The 15,917-nt window shown below is 45.6% G+C and overlaps 1 protein-coding gene across 4 annotated transcripts in view; it reads left to right on the plus strand.

The window, feature by feature from the left end:
- CDK12 (cyclin dependent kinase 12) overlaps positions 1-15,917 on the plus strand; it is a 72,845-nt gene that overhangs the window by 32,134 nt on the left and 24,794 nt on the right. The window contains exon 14 of one of the 4 annotated variants that reach the window (XM_007061959.4): positions 1,753-5,664. The exons of 2 other annotated variants lie outside the window; for them this stretch is intronic. In XM_007061959.4, the coding sequence (XP_007062021.2) occupies positions 1,753-2,426 (674 nt within the window). In that variant the 3' untranslated portion in view covers positions 2,427-5,664. Of the gene's footprint in view, positions 1-1,752; positions 5,665-15,917 lie in introns of those variants that run through there. One more of the 4 variants, XM_007061960.4, reaches the window with a different exon arrangement.

The following is a 15,917-nucleotide window of genomic DNA, read 5'->3' on the forward strand; positions in this document are numbered from 1 at the left end:
TTCCTTTCCAGAGGTGAGTTTAAATGTGCATTCATATTTTCCATTACTGCCAACAGAGCAACACAGGATGATAGGAGCAGCAGATTATAGAAGCTTCTGCTGCATATGAATTACAACTTATTTCTCCGGAGAACCGCTTTCAACCTTATTCACAGCTCCTCTCTGCAATACAGTTGAAGACCTTGCTTTTCAGTAATAGCAATCACTCCATCCAAATGCACACACCCATTAGAATTTAGTCATGATCATACTTTTGCCCCAGTACTGAAATATAATTATTGTAGAACAGGTTCAAGTACAGTGCAACATCTTGCATTATTATTAACTGTTTGAAAAATGGGCACTGGCCCAAAAGAGTCTTGCTTCTCCTCTGGATTCTAACACAACCTAGTTTTAAAGAGCAATTAATAGTCAGAAAAGTAAACTTAAAAATATTACAGGGAAGTGTGTGCTTTATGTTCTGACCAGATCTGATCTGCTTTAAGTCAAAAGATGATTTTCTTAATTACCATTGTTGCAAATTCCACCAAGGCTCTGGCTCTCAGGCTGTGTCCTTGCTGCATCTTATAACATCATCGGTAATAACAAGAATCACTATCCATTCAGCTGATCGTGTTGTTGACAATGAGCTCACGTTGAATCACATTCTTACGGCTGCGCTGGCTCTGCAAGCCTAACAAGAGCCAGGACTGTTTTTTTCAGTAAAGCCAGCACACTGACACAGAGACACCTAGGGAAGCAGATATGTCCAATAGGAAATTGCCTTCCTTCTGTTTTTTTTTTTTTTTTTTAAATGCATAGTCACTTTTCTGACTGTGACTGCACTTTAACTGGGAATGGGATGGAACCCTTCACTGTTGTGATGTAAGAAAGCAGAACGCTTTGTTCTTACCACTGACTCAGTAGCAGGAGTAAATAGGCACCAGTGACAGAGTTGTGACCATGACAATGTGCAGAAAATATTTTGTTCTCATAAGGGGAGATCTTTTTGAAACAAACATCCTTATTAGTTCAAATCTGGGCAAAACAGAGCACAAAAGAAACTGATTGTCCTTTTGTAACTGGCAATCTGTAAATCATGTGAAAACATTTTTATACTTCTAAGTGTTTTATATATATTTTTTTAAGACTGTCCTTGTGCAAATTTATTTCTTAAGCTGCTATAAAACAAACCAAGTAAAAAATATAATTCTTGTCACAAGCTTCCTAAGTAGTGAAGAAGGGAAATTATGTTTTGCTCTAAGGCTCGGATCTTGGTCAAAACTTGTTCTTGATTTTTACACGGTGGGTCCATGCTTCATCAGTAAAATTGCATACAGTTAGCCCCGAGATACAGCTGCCAGTAAGTGTATTAATAGAGCATTGAAGCCTTATGTCCTTTTGCAGCAGCAAGAGGTAGCGCTCGCAAGGCGCACACTCTGTCATGTGATTTCGCATCTGTCTTTCTCTCCCTCGCTGCGTTAGTCTTTGATCTAGAAGTAGGAATTGTATTCACAGGTACCCGTGTGTTAGGGCAGCAGTGTTTGATGAGCCAAGAATGTGGGGAGGTGGGGGAGTAAGAGCAGGGGAAAATGTTAATGAACTGTACACTTGTCTTTCAAGGATTACCAGCTTTAAAAACTCCGCCTCTTTCTCTGTCCATCCCAGAAAGCAGGCTGTCTCCAGTGGTGGGCTGTTTGTTTTCTGTAAATGTATTGATATCTGCTAACATGTGATTTAAGATGTTGTTTAAAAGAAGTAACCCTTCCACAGCGTGTCCTCCTCGCATTCTCCCACCAGAGAAGAGACCCCCTGAGCCCCCTGGACCACCACCGCCTCCACCTCCTCTGTCTGAAGGAGATCTCTCCAGTGCAGCACAGGAGTTGAACCCAGCTGTGACGGCTGCTCTGCTGCAGCTTTTTTCTCAGCAAGAGGCGGAGCCGCTAAGCCACTCGACGCAGGATCACCAAGCCTTGAGATCTGCGGATTACGTCAGATCACAGTCGTCCAGGACTTACGGCACTGAGGAGTCGGAGGGGGGATTCAGTGCTGACGAGCGGAATGCTGGCCAAACTTTAACAGAACCCTCTGCCCAGACTCTGGGGAAAAGCAGGACCTTTTTGGGCTCTGTGAGCCACCATGGGGAGGCGAGCAATTACCAGGGCACAGGATCTGTCCAGTTTCCAGGGGACCAGGACCTCCGTTTCACCAGAGTCCCCATAGCGTTACATTCGGTTATTGGGCAGTCCTTTGTAAAAGCTGAGGGGAGCAACAACACACTGGCACACCCAGAGGCCAAAATTCAAAACTACAGCGAGCTGGGGCCAGGGACTGCTGGCTCCAGCGGGACAGGAACAGGTCACAACTGGGGCGTTTATGGGAAGGCCTATCATGGGCCTAGTAGAGTGCCTCCAAGAGGGGGAAGGGGCAGAGGGGTTCCTTATTAAGAGACTTGAGTTTTGTGATGATCTCCTTCCCTCCCTTGCCTCTCAACCTTTAGTGAAATGAATTATTATTATTATTATTTTTTTTTTTTTTGCCAGAGCGAGGTATTGTCTACATTTCGGCTACTGCAAAGCTCTATGTTGTATTCCTTGCTCGCTAGGCCGCTAGCTGGTGCCCTCCAAAATACTGTAAGAATCCTAACTGGGCATTTTGCTAGCCAAACTTCTCACCTGGTTAGTTGGTTTCTGCCTTAGGCTGCAGATGGTGGGGAATCGTTTGAAAAAGGAGAAAAAAATGGAAAAAGGAAATAAAAATGTTTTACTTGCCTGGCACTCGGGCTTCTCAGAAAGAGAACCACCTTGGTGTTCAGGTAGGACTCGGAGAGGGTCCGTTTCCCAAGGCAATTTTTTGTCCCCAGTCTTTATTTAAAGTATTCATGGACTGGTGCCTAGATCACCTATACTGGATTTGGAGAACCAGGATATGGCACTGGTTTGTATTACAAATTTTTATTTAGCGTCCCTTCTTTCCACTAGGCTGCTGGACACCCCCTCACCCTCCTCTTTCTTTTCAGGTCAGATCGTCTCTCAAAGTTTTACACTTGGGAGATCACAAGCTCAGTCTCGCTCCCTCCCAGATCCTAGATGGTGTGTTTTGATGGCAGCCTTAGTGCACTGGCTTTTGAAAGGGCTCTTTGGGTTTTTTTTTTAATTATTATTATTATTCCTCCATACATTTGCAGTGGAAATGGTCTTTTTAGAAACTCAAGAGCCTAAGAGAACTCCTGACTTTAAAACAACAGCAAGAAAAAAACCTTTGTAATACTTAAAATCTAAAACATTTTAAGATTTAAAGCAGAAATTTTCTGGCAGGGAAACTTTGCCAGCTGGGAGTGTCTTTTGTAAATGTCAATCATGCTCTCAGGGCTGGTGGTGTGTGTGTCTGCTGTTTTAAACCAGGCTGACAGCGTTTGAGTACTTCGAGGGTTAATGTATCATTTCTATATACATATATATTTTTGGTGTGGTCAAGAAAGTATTTACAATGGATTTTCTTCTCCTGCAGAACATTGCAATGTTGTCCATTTCAGTAAGGCTTCAAAACAAAAAAAACAAATTAATAAAACAAGAATACATATTTTTGGGTTTTTTCTTCCAAGTGGGCTTTTCTGAAGGAAAACGTACATCTATTCTTTTAATTTTTAAAATGACAGAGTTGATGTGTAAAATGGATCAGAAACTTTATGGCCGTGAGACCTTCTGATCATTGCAAAAGGATTTATTTTCTTGTTTTTTTAAGATAAAAGCCACGCCCTACCCCCAGCAGGTGGTGCATCGTGACCTGCCGGGCAAAAATCTGCCTTATTAACACAGACAAGTGACTGTAGGGAAAAGCTTTCCAGAGGCAGGTGGAAGAAGGAGAGAGAATATATATTATCCTGTAATATATACGAGTCCATTTGTATGACTAAAATAGCAAATCCTTATATTGTCAATTCAGCAAAGACTAGTAACACACTTTGCAAAATTCCAAGTGTAAATTTGTGGATTTTTTTTCAATTGCCAGTTAATGCCTAATGTGCAAAAATAGTACTGTAAAAATGCAGAGTGCACTAAATAAAACAGAATAACCTCTCCAGACATTTTATTTAAATATATATATATTTTTTTTCTTTTCAACATGCAGCTGTCAGACATTCTGGCACATTTTAGTTGTCCTGCTCTTCCTCCCAAGCCTGTTTGAATTTTGGAAGGAGAATTGTGTTACAGTCCTGAGTCTGTGCAGGAAGCAGATGCATCCTTTTCTTTCTTTAATTTTTTATTTCCTTTCCACTTTTGTTACCAGTTTTCATCCACGGATTTGTCCGCCTCCCCAGAAACTAGTGTTCTTTAGGGGAAAACAAAAATCTACTTGAATTCTTCTGATGTGGCCCCATCTATGTGCTATTTGCTTTCTAACAGAACTGAATTCCAGGAGTTCTAGTCAAGAACCTCAGTCTTGTGAGCTGCTCCGTGAGACCAGGCCTGTATTGACTTTAGTTGAGCTCCTCGGTCTGTCTGGGTGGAGCAACTCTCAAGATGCGAGGGCACTATCTGTCTTGGCTTTTGTAGTGAAACTTGGCTCTGAAAAGAAGCAATGCTGTGAACCCTGACTTGTCCTGCCAGCTTCCCCATAAGCGTGAATAAAGAGAACAGCCATTCATGCTGTTTCTATACACGTATTTGTGTCACAAACCATCAAATGCTATTACATTGATTTTGTTTCTTTGATTGCATCATTCAATAACAAATTATGCAGGATGCCCTAAAACCATGCTGGGGATCCCAAAGGCAGTGGTAATGTGAAAGTGGATCTTCATTCCCCTTTCAAGTCTGAATCTAAAAACAAGACAAAATCTGAATTTTTTGTTTGTTTGTTTTTAAGTTTAAACACCCTCCCGCCCCCCATATGCACCTGATATTCAACCTGATCCAGCACCCATCTATTTCAGTGAGCATTGGGTCATGCCTTTGAATACCAGGGGATCTTGGCGGGAGGGGAAATGGTATTTGCTGTTCATCTGTTATCCCTTTAAACATGCTGAGCAAAGTTGGACAGAATTAAATCTCTCCTAGTTAGAATGAGAGTGGGGGGAAAGTCACTGAGCTCCATCCAAAATGCGTTTACTTAAGTGCACCATGAAGACATTAATTCCATTGCACAGGTGACTCTAGAACAGATGAGAGAAAGTGGCTCCATTTCTGATGGAGGGAGCTGTAGATGGAAGGGGCACAAACCTCTACTTTGTATTTGTGATCCTGGGGAAGGAGGGTGGTGGAAGCGTTTGTTTACTCCCTTTCGTTAGCCATATCTGAATTTATCCTGAGGGACTCTGTACGTAGAAGACTAAAGGATTTTACAAAGAAAAAACAAACTGTATGTGATTATAAGCTGGTGGTACAGGTTACAGGGAACTCATTAGATGATTATTCACCCCTCCTTTTTTTTTTCTTAATGTTAGATCATCTTTGGGTTTAACACCAATGTCTAAAAGCTGTAGCCACTGTGTTCCCCAGCAGAGAAGTGTCTGATACCAACACCTTCTTGTACCTCTCCTGAGTTTTGTTTTGAGACTGAGCGCGCCTTTTTTTGGTTGTACCTTTGTCTCTGTACAGATATTTTGTAATATATTAATTTTTTTTTTCAGTTTATAAAAATGGAAAGTGGAGATTGGAAAATTAAATATTTCCTGTTACTGTATTATCTTTTGCTCCATTGCATTGAGTTATTACGCTCCTCATTGTAGTCTTTAAAGCACATATGGTAACTTTTGCCTTTAAAGGATTCTCTTTTCCCACTTCTCCATTCCCAACTGTAGCTTGATGCTGAATGGCCAGATATACCGGTAAGTGGGTCTTACCTTAATGCTGGTTGGTGTGGGTGAATGGGATTTGCCAAAATGCACCAACACATAGTCCCAGCCTCTTAGATGCATTGTTGAAGTACCATTGTCCATTCATAAGGCCCAGGTTGTGGAGAGAATCCTTTTCAATTGAGTCAATACCAGAGTCCCAGGAGTCTGTCTCCATCCTTCCCTGAATCTCCTTGTCTGTCGCTCAGAACTGTGGCTTTGAAGTGTTTAAGTTACCTGTGCTCTTCTAATGCTTACTCTGGTTAGGTCTGTGGAGGACAGGCTCTGGACACTGGGGCGTTTCGTTTATTTGGGCAACACTTAAATCTTAGGTTTGTACAGGTGAAGGGAAAAATAAGGGGAGGACAAATTTGGGAAAACACAGTGAATGGAAGGAGGGGAAGCAGTGGTGAAATAGAAGCCAAGCCAGGTCTGAGTTGGAGGAGGAAAGACCATTAGGTGTATTGAGAGAAAATTATTATAATGCCACTGGGTGTGTATCGTGCACACCCAACTAGTGAACATGCCAAACCAGAGCAGACTTCCTGGGCCAAGGGGTTTATGAACAAAGGGAACAGTCCCTTCCAAAAGAGCTGCAGGAGAGCAGACAGGTGTGCAGTCTGGGTTACTGGCATGTGTTCCAGAACACATGAACACAGAAGCCAGGTTGGGTCTGACTAGGCAGGAGGTGATACATAAAGAGGAGCTGAGGCCAGTGCAAGAATTTCAGAAGGTGGGGAGACGTGGTTGGGCCATGAAGAAAGGATGGTGGCATCAGCAAGCTGGAGGGAGAAGGAGAGAACCAGAGCATGGGCTAATTCGGTGTGAGGATCATGGTCTGGAGACCTAGATGAGAAAGCAGCAACAAGAATTGGAAAGGGCCTAAAAAGGGAGAACGAGGAAGGAGAGATGAAGGTGGGCGGGCTGGCTGGTGGTAGGGCTGAGAGGAGAACAGGGAGCAGAGGGTGGAAGGAAACGCAGGGATCTAAAATTAGAGCCTGGCAAAGAGCTGCTGGGACTCAGTAACAAGTGAAAGGGGTGGGAGTTACTGCAACAAGGGGAGAAAGGGGATGGAGGGAGAGGAGGCAAACCTGGCTCCTATCCCTCCCCTCCTGTGGGCGTGGCCTGAGCAACCCTCTCACCTCCCTGGGAGTGCCAGACTCTGTGTGTGTCTACACTGCATGTGTTCTTAACTCAGGTTAAAATAGCAGGGAGGACATAGCAACTCAGCTTTTAACGTGGGTTAGCAGATAAGCTGCTGTATAGGCTTTAACTTGAGCTGCTAACCTGAGTGACGAGTCACGTTGCGTCCTCACTGCTATTGTAACCTGAGTTAAGAACACACTTTTTGCATTGAAGATGCAGCCTTCGTCAGATTTCCCAAAGATCTCAGCTGCCATCACAGCCTTTCACTAAAGGGCTGATTTGCCTGAGATCAGCACAGTGCCAATCTCTTAGGGTTGAGCGTGGCCCTTCGCCCAGTGGGGAGACTTGTACCATTTGTTCCTAGTGTGTGCGTGGGGGTGCCGTCCTTACTGCTATCCACCTGTCCCATCCCCTCTTACGTACAAAATTGCCCTTTCCACGTGGCATGCTTCGGAAGGCAGCTTTTGCTCCGCCCCCAGCACCAGAACTGTGAGCCAAAGCATGCTGGGTATTGACTCATGCAAATCAAGCCATAGCATAGCCCTCTCCTACCCTGCTCCAAGCAGCTGCTAAAACCAGAGGATTCTCTTAGCTCTCTGCGATTTGTGTGCTCCATCCCTATGGAGAGCCAAGGCACAGCCGTACAAGCCTGGCCTCTAAAGCTGGGGAAAGCCACCAGACCCATGTCAGAATTGTAACATTTGGCTCATTCCTCCAGGGTGAATTAAACTCGTCCTTCCTGAGTGACCTTTGTCCTTGATGGGTGTGTCTAGCCTGAGACTCTCTTGACAGGGCCAGGTGATTTCCCTGTTAGACCGTACTGTAGGGCCAAATCCTGCCCTGACAGAGGTGGGGTAGAATCCGAGAAAGGAAACTGGGTTGCTGTGCGCTCAGATCTGCCTGGGTCCAGTTCCGGTCTATCCAGGTGCTTAGATGGTCCTCACCCCACCGATGCCTGAGCGCCTTCCTGAGCTAGAGGTCTGCTCACCCATCCTGCTAGATGGGCGTCTCTCAGGCATTCTCTGTCCTGCTGGCAGGGTGCCGGTAGTGATGGATCATCAGGGCATTTCCATCAGGAGCGTGCAGATCATCTAGTCCTCGCTGGACTTTAGAGTCCCTAATCCTAGATCTGGCCTGTTCTCTCCTGGCAGAGGCCTGGGTTGGTGTCCCCCCTGCCTCTGACGCTATTAAAAGAGATCAGTTTGCAGTGGGTGGGTGCCGGGGAAAGAGGCAGCACCGGGGATTCATGCTCTGCTGTGCGCTTGGAAGCAGTGACAAAACTTAGGGATCTGCCCCTGTTGTGGTGACTTATTAGCAGGGCAGCTGGCCTGCTGCGTTGACTCCTCTGCCCTTCTGAGCCATCCCCAGGGCCACACGGGGGCCTAGTCTGCAGGGTGTTGGCCAATCATGGCAGTGGGGAGACTTTACACATTAAAAAGCGGCCCTTTGCCCATCATGGAGAGGAGGCCCCTCCTCACCACGTGGGCTGGTCTTCCACCACTGTGGCCCTTAGGAGATCCCTCCCTTGGGTTTAGGCCGTGCCGTTGGAGTTGCGTCCAAGCACTGCCAGCTTGGCTTGCAGAAGAGCACAGGGAAGGGAAGGATTAGTTCTGCCTGAGCTCCTGAGTTTAGTCACTGCATTTTCAGAGCAGGGCAGGCAGAGCAGGTTCTCCTCGGAAACCAGATTAAATATAAAGATTTGAGGGGGGAGGTTTAGAAACAAAAGCATCTTATTTAACACCTCCGCTCCCAAGAGAAGCCTCAGTATCACAGCATGGCTTGGTGTGTCTCCACCTCAGGCTGTGGGAAAGCGTGTTGGCAGAGATGGGTCCAGCAGGGTGAGTTAAGGACTCCAGGACAAAAATTAGGCTACAGGCCAAGCAAGAGAGAATCAAAACTAAGATGATGTGATACCAGTTTGCTACCCAGGCTCCCCTCCCTTGGGCCTGTCTCCTGCATTTGCAGAGGGGCAGATGAGATGATCTCAGTGGGTCTCATCTACCTATTGTGATGCTATCTCCCGTCTTCTAGAGAAAGGGGGAGTTGGTAGAGCCCCGTAAAAGGATTACTGTGCATGTGTTGTGAATCTAATTGTTACAGCAGCTGCCATGACCATGAATGAGCCCAGGGGAAGGGAGGAGGTGATGAACTAGATCAAACTGGATTTAGCACATTTTTATCTTCAAATCAAAGTGACAGTCCGCAGCCATGAATACATTGAATGGTTTTGCCCAGAACCCTATGGCAATTGCCATGTTATCTTTGGCTGGATGCCTTGCCAGCATAGGCGCAGAGAGCAGTGGGTGAAGAGTTAACTCTAGCTGTTTCCCGTGCCCCCACACCTGCTCAGATATAAACGGAGGGAGTAATAAAGCAGGAGCCCTCGTTAAGGATAATCGGGATTTAAGTGCTTCCACCAGGGAGCCTTAAAAATCGAGCTTATTGGGATGCAATGCAGAGGTTAGCCGGCAGATCGGTCAGCCTAGACCCTTAGAGACTGGTGTGTCTCATTGCCTGATTGAGGACTCCTTTGCTTCCCTGTTTCTGCAAAACTCTTGGTAGCTGTAAAAACCAGCTGAATTATAAGTCTATGTGAGGGAAGTTCTATCTGAAAGACATTTATTGTTGGACAGCCTTGGCAGGTTCCCAGCAGCATGCATTCGCTTAGCACAAATTGCTTGTTACCTGGCCATGGGACACCACGGAATGGATCTGCATTGCCATCCATCACCCCCGATGTGACTGCCTCAGACTTGATTGATGTCCCCACTGAATGAGTCTGGCAGAGAGCTGCTAAGTATGAAGAATTAAATGGCGTTTTGATACCATGTTTTAAAGGTTGGGATCAGGAAGATGCAGTTGGGCATCTTCAGTTCAGCCCTGCTTTGTTTGCTGTTGGACGTTGAAAAGGTTTTTGGATGTAGCTGAAACCCTAATCCTACCTGTGGCCCAGCTATTCTGCCTTGCACATCAAGAGTAAAATTACCAACACAAGGCTTGAGGCTGTACTCCTTACTCAAGCAGAATTCCCACTGATTTTCAGTGGAAAACTTGTGTGAGGAAAGATGGCGGGATCCATGGCTGAGAATCGGGTTCTTCATAGCTGATGATGGTCCTGATGGGTGAAGTAGAGAGATCCAAGGCTGATTTTTCCCATTGTCACATTAGTTTGAGGCTCTGATGTTTGTAGCTACAGAGGAAGATGGCTTGGTCAGTGGAATGGGGCAGGGAACCAGAAGGTTTGAAATGCCTGTTAACATCCTGATTGCAGGTTCCAGTCCAGACAAGGTCCACTCCGGCCAGAAAGAGTTCTGTGCGGTTTGTTTTGTCTGGGTCTTTCAGATAATTCATGGAGAGGCTTTATCTGTTCCACATGGTGGGACATCAAAGATTATGGCACTTCTTGGGAGGGTAAGATTGAGACACATCCTAGATCATAATTTCTATGGAGCATTTATGGGAAAGAGGGGGTTGATGGTTCCATCAAAAGGGAAGCTCTAAGGTAGATGAAATTTGAGCACTGAGCTCCTTTGTCCTGTTGAGTTGTTTTCTTCCCCCCGCCCTCCCCATGATGTTTTGCATTTACCAACAAACTGAGCTTTCTCCATTGTGTGTTTTGTACTAGTGTAAACTGCTGGATTGAGAGCTCCTGGTTGCAGAACCGGCAGCCGCAGTGCAAGCTGTCCCGCCGTTGTACCTACTGCTGACCTGGCTCTGCTCTAAGGTTATGGGAGTTGTTTCCTGGGCTCCCTCAATCCTAGCCTACTTTGCCAATGAAAAGGCCCAGAGCCGCTGGTTTGTCCTGACTGGGGCTTTGGTGACTTTCTTTAAATCATGAGCTCGATGGAGCAGGAATGGCCCCCTCTTTGGGAAGTGCCTGGCGCATTGTGGACACTGCTGCAAATGCATACAGTTGGAGAAGCCGGTTTCACAAAGGGGTTGGGCCCTAAACCGCAGCAAATTGGGAATTAATCCTCATTTACCTGTGCCAGTTCTGCACTAGTGCCCTGGGGGGAAGGCTCAGGAACCCTTTACCAATGCCCCCAGAAGAAAGTACTCTGTATTTGGGGTCTAAGCGGTGTTCACCTCAAGACTGCTCCCCCACTTAAGAACTTACAGTAGATTTGAACAATTAAAGGTGACTTGGGAATGATTATGTTTAAAGGGCCTGCACGCTTGTTTGTTGCTTTATGATGTGTGAGGAAGACTGCAGGCCTTGGCTTGTTTGTTAACCCCAGTCAGAAGTAACACTACTACCTAGCACTTTTATTGCTTCTGAAATACCACCCTGGTCCCCTTAGTCCCAGCCCAGTGCCTTATCCACTGCCTTAGGACTGTCAAATCGTATCATCGTCCCTTTTGCTGGAGGACTTCTGGGATGACTCATGTTTCAGGAGTCGTCTTAGCCCTTACCAGCGGGGGTGAGGAGTCCTTACCAAAGAGATTTCCTCCCACGGGTTTGGACTAAGCGAGTGTTCACCAAAACTGAGCCGTTAGCCAACCAAAAATCAGCCCACTGTTCTGACAATCCTGGCCTAATGGAATACATTTGAAATGCTTTTTAAGGTACTTTATTTGGCCACTTCTGTTGCCCTTCCATCCCACGCAACAGCGGTCCCGCTTCCCACAGGTTGTCTCATGTGGGGGAAAAATCAGATCTGTAACTCTCAGCTGGAAATAGCAATGATAGAACTTGTATAGCCAAGGCTGAGATGGATTTCCTACCATCTCATCTAATCCAACTAAATCCCCGACTGCTCTGCTGACTCTTCCTGCTGGTGATTGCACTGGGGAGAACTGGAGTCTGATTTTCTGCCTTGTGTAGACAATACTTTGTTCATTCACCCCTATACAGATGCCTTCCTCAGCACTTAGCCTAGTGAGGAGCCCCAAATGTAGGTCACAGTCTGAAACGGGGAATGTGAGACCCATGGTTTGTCCCTTGTCAATACTTCTGCTCTCATTCAAACAGGCTTCACCAGGACTTCAAGGGATGCAATTAACTCGTGAGGTAGTCCATCTAAAAGGTGTCAGGGGAAGCAGCAGTTGCTGTATTTGCCCCAAGTCTCCCTGCCAATTATGGTTTTACAATCACATTTTCCTAGCTGGTTTAAATAGTCTTTTTTTCCATCACTTCTGTGAAAGACCCATGCAAACACCTTGGGAAACTGACTATACATGGGAGCCCGGGAAACTGACTAGCCTCAAAGCACTATCAAGTGTGCAAAATAAACAAACTGGAAAAGTAAATGTCATTTTTCCTGGCTCTTTGTTACAAGAATCTTGGAAGGGAGGAGGAGAGTTACAAGTAGCAATAAGTTTTTTTTAAAAAAAATATCCAGACAGATGTATGGCTGACTGTTCCTTTATCTTGAGAATGCAGGTTCATAACTGGGGCTGCTTTTGCAGTTTTTATATGGGACCAATGGACGGCTGGGCCCAAATTTGACATAATGGCACTAAAATAGCGCGGAAGGTAAAATCTGGGGCCTCTGTAACAAAAAGAAGCAAACCCCCCTGGAAAGTAAGACCCATCACTGAAAACTTATCCCATTACCTCTCTAGTTTGCAGTCAAGGGTGTTTTCTGCTTCTTGCTGGTGCAGTATGTTCTAATGCACAAGTTCTGGATGTCTTGAACGTCTCATTTATTTACATTACGGTAGCACCTAGAGATCCCAGTTGCACTGGGTGCTGTACAGACAGCAGAGAGATATATTACCTGCCCCATAGATCTTGTAGTCAAACTGATTAGAGTCCTGCTTATTTTATTGGCCCCAAAAATTTAAAGGTCCCATGTTTCCTACCCTTTCTGCTTTTTCCTAAGGGCCGATCCAACGGCAAACCCGTCTGCTGTGTCGTAGATGCCCTAGTTTGATTTAGTCTCATCCCGTTCCCCAAGCAATAAAGCGTCTCCGACTTCTTATTAATTAGATTGGGTTTAAGGAGGGGGAAGGAGGTTAAATCTTCAATCCTTTGGGTCGTCCCTCTGAAGGATCCCATTAGCAGATTCCTATGAACAATGGTAATTGTCTTCATGCTCAGTTCTTCCCCTTTAAAAACTCTCCCTCCTCGCCTTAAGCAGATCTGAGCAAGGCCTGCGGGAGCCTTTAGCGGCCCATTACAGCTGTGAGGACTTTGTGATTTGCTGCAAGCCAAAAGGCTCTTCTCTCTGTCTCCTGCAGTGATGTAGGCCTTGGCAACCCCGGGCTTCATTCCCATCAGTCTCGTCACGCTGCCCGTATCGATCGTGCACAGCGCTGCTTCGTGTATCTCCCCAGTGCGGTGTCAAAGGGGCTTTTAAAGCTGGCTGTGGGACTGTGCTGTTAATGCCAGAGTGAAAACCCCAACATTGAACTTAACTCCTCCTCTTCCCACCACCTATGTCCACTGCTCCCCTTTCTCCCGTGGGCCTATTGGTACCTTTCCCCTCCCAGCTGAGATTCCCATATCCTCCTGCCCCTTCTTCCCAAATCCATTGTCCATTGGCAGTAGAGATACCAAAGCTGCGTCGAATGTTTCTCATGGACATCTTAGAATTCCCATACCAGATCAACTCAATGGCCCCTCCAGTCCAGTGTCTTGTGCACCATACCAGAAGGTGCAAGAAATTTTGCAGTAGGTGGTTATGGATTAATCTGCTGGTTGGAGAGATTTCTTCCTAATTTCAGACACTTAGAGATTGGCTCTGCCCTAATACAGGAACATTCCAAAACTCTTGGTTACTTTTAAAATCTTTGCTCTGGCTGCTCTTGTTCGCCATAAAGATGGCTGATCCCTTCTGGAATTCTGCTAAACTCTTGGCTGCAATGACATCATGGGGCAATGAGTTCCACAGGCTAGCTATGCCCTTGCTGCTCCCAAGATGAGGCAGAATGAGCATACAGATCCCTCCCTCTTGGTCTGACTAGAATGGTGCAAACACAGCTGGAATCTGGTTATTGTACATGTTGGCAAACTCCTATTTTTCCTCCTTGTCTAGTTAAGATCATGTTTCCATTTGGTTAAAACAGTATGGTGCAATACTGCTGGTTTAAGATCCAAAGCAGAGGGTAATGGCATTAAATGCTTTAGCTCTGCTCCAAGAAAAGCCTCTTGCCTACGTTTTGGTAACAGAACTGCCTTGCTTCTGGCTAGATCATTTCTATTCTATCTGATGATTGCACTCTGTGTTCTTGGCACTGTGTGTACATAGAGGGAGCTAATGGTCACTTCTACTCTGAATCAGATCTAATACGTAAGTTGAAGGTCCAAAATTCAAGTGGTTCAGCCACAGGTGATTATTTGCCGACTAATGGCGTGTGTCTGTGTGTGCACGTGGTCCTCATATTTTTCATGAATCAAATTCAGAAATCCCATCTTTTATGTATTTTTAAGACTTTTTGCTACAGATCAGGTTCAGTGCGGTGCAGTGAAACCTTAGATTCCCGGACATGAAATCAAGAAGCAACTGTTCTGATCCTCCATCCTGCATTCCAGCATTATGCAGGCCATAGATTAGTAACCAATGGCACCTTTCAGGGTGCGTCTACTGCAGGTGCCCTGCTTCTCAGAGACTGGATGATGATCCATTTCTTTTTTGCAAAAAAGTCTGGCCCATCTTGATTAGCCCATGTTGCAGGGTGGGACATCGGTAGTGGAACTGAGCCCCTGGGCCAAGCCATGGTGACCACTGGCCCAGGACAGCCCTCTGGTTGGAAGACAACTTAAGGTTCAATACGTTTATAGCCTGTTTGCTGAAAAAGGCCATTCCTGGCTCTGTCCTCACTGGTCCCTGCCATTCTCAGTAATTACAGCTGTCTGATCACTGCTTTCTTTTGCATACTCTGTGATCCCAATCTTGCAGTCCATGGCCTAGTCTTTAGTAGCGCTGGTTGAATTTTTTTTTTTCCCCTCATGAAAAATGGTAACTTTTTTTTTTGTTTAGCAAGAATTTGGAAACCAAAAAACTTCAGCTGACACTCTACATATTTTGATTTGGATCTGGTTTTGTGGTGCCTCATGGGAGTTGTAGTTCAAATGCCCCATGCTCCCATTCTCCTCTAAAGGACAGATTGCCTGATTGGACTACATCTCCCATGATCTCTCCCCTTGGAGAGGCAGAAGCCATGTGTCTTGGAAATCCCTGGCCATGGTACATTACGGGAGATGTCCACTTGGGAACCCTGCCCCAGATAGGAGAATGGAGACCTTTCGGCAACTGCACTGTAACTCCCATGAGGCCCAGTAGCAGCATATCCAAATTGAAACACCCCAATTTGGGGGAATATGAAAAACGGAGATGTTTCTGCAGAAAGTGGATACTTGTTAACTGCTGCCATCCCATCCTTTCCAGCCAAGGGACAGGACGTCCCCAGGTTACAGTGAATCAGGTGGGATCACTGAGGCAAGATTCAGCTTATCTAGTTGCCTGAATGTGTGCTGGCAAGGAGAGGCAGGATCCACTACAGAAGGTTATGTTTGATGGGTTTGCACCTAAAGTATTATTGCTCCCAAGGTACTTTGAGGTGCTGTTGCAGCCGGTTAGCTTGGCATTTTAGTAGCCAAATTAGAGACCTTTGAAGGATTTGTTTTTAACTGGGTTTGTGCCCTTTATTTTGCTTAATGGTGTAAACTTGACAGCTTGAAACTGTAAAAATAAATACAACATTTTTAACCTTAAAACTATTAGAAATGTCACCTCTGGTGTCCTGACTTCATTGGAGAACTCATTAGAGGGTCCCTGAGGAGGTTTTGTTAACTTTAATTGAATAATGGGCGTTCTTTAGCAAAGGCTTCTTTTCTCCAAAATGTTAACAGGCCATTTGTATTTGTCAATCGCTATTGATGGAAACCATCCCACCCACCCAATAGTCTGACTGCGAATGTCTTCCCCTGTCAATGGCTCAGCTTTCACTGGCTTGGTTCTCATGATGTCGTCATGGCGCTAAGTCTTCAGTCCTGAGAGAGGCACCCGGT

This window comes from Chelonia mydas, chromosome 27 (assembly GCF_015237465.2).
Source record: "Chelonia mydas isolate rCheMyd1 chromosome 27, rCheMyd1.pri.v2, whole genome shotgun sequence".
Taxonomy (NCBI): domain Eukaryota; kingdom Metazoa; phylum Chordata; order Testudines; family Cheloniidae; genus Chelonia; species Chelonia mydas.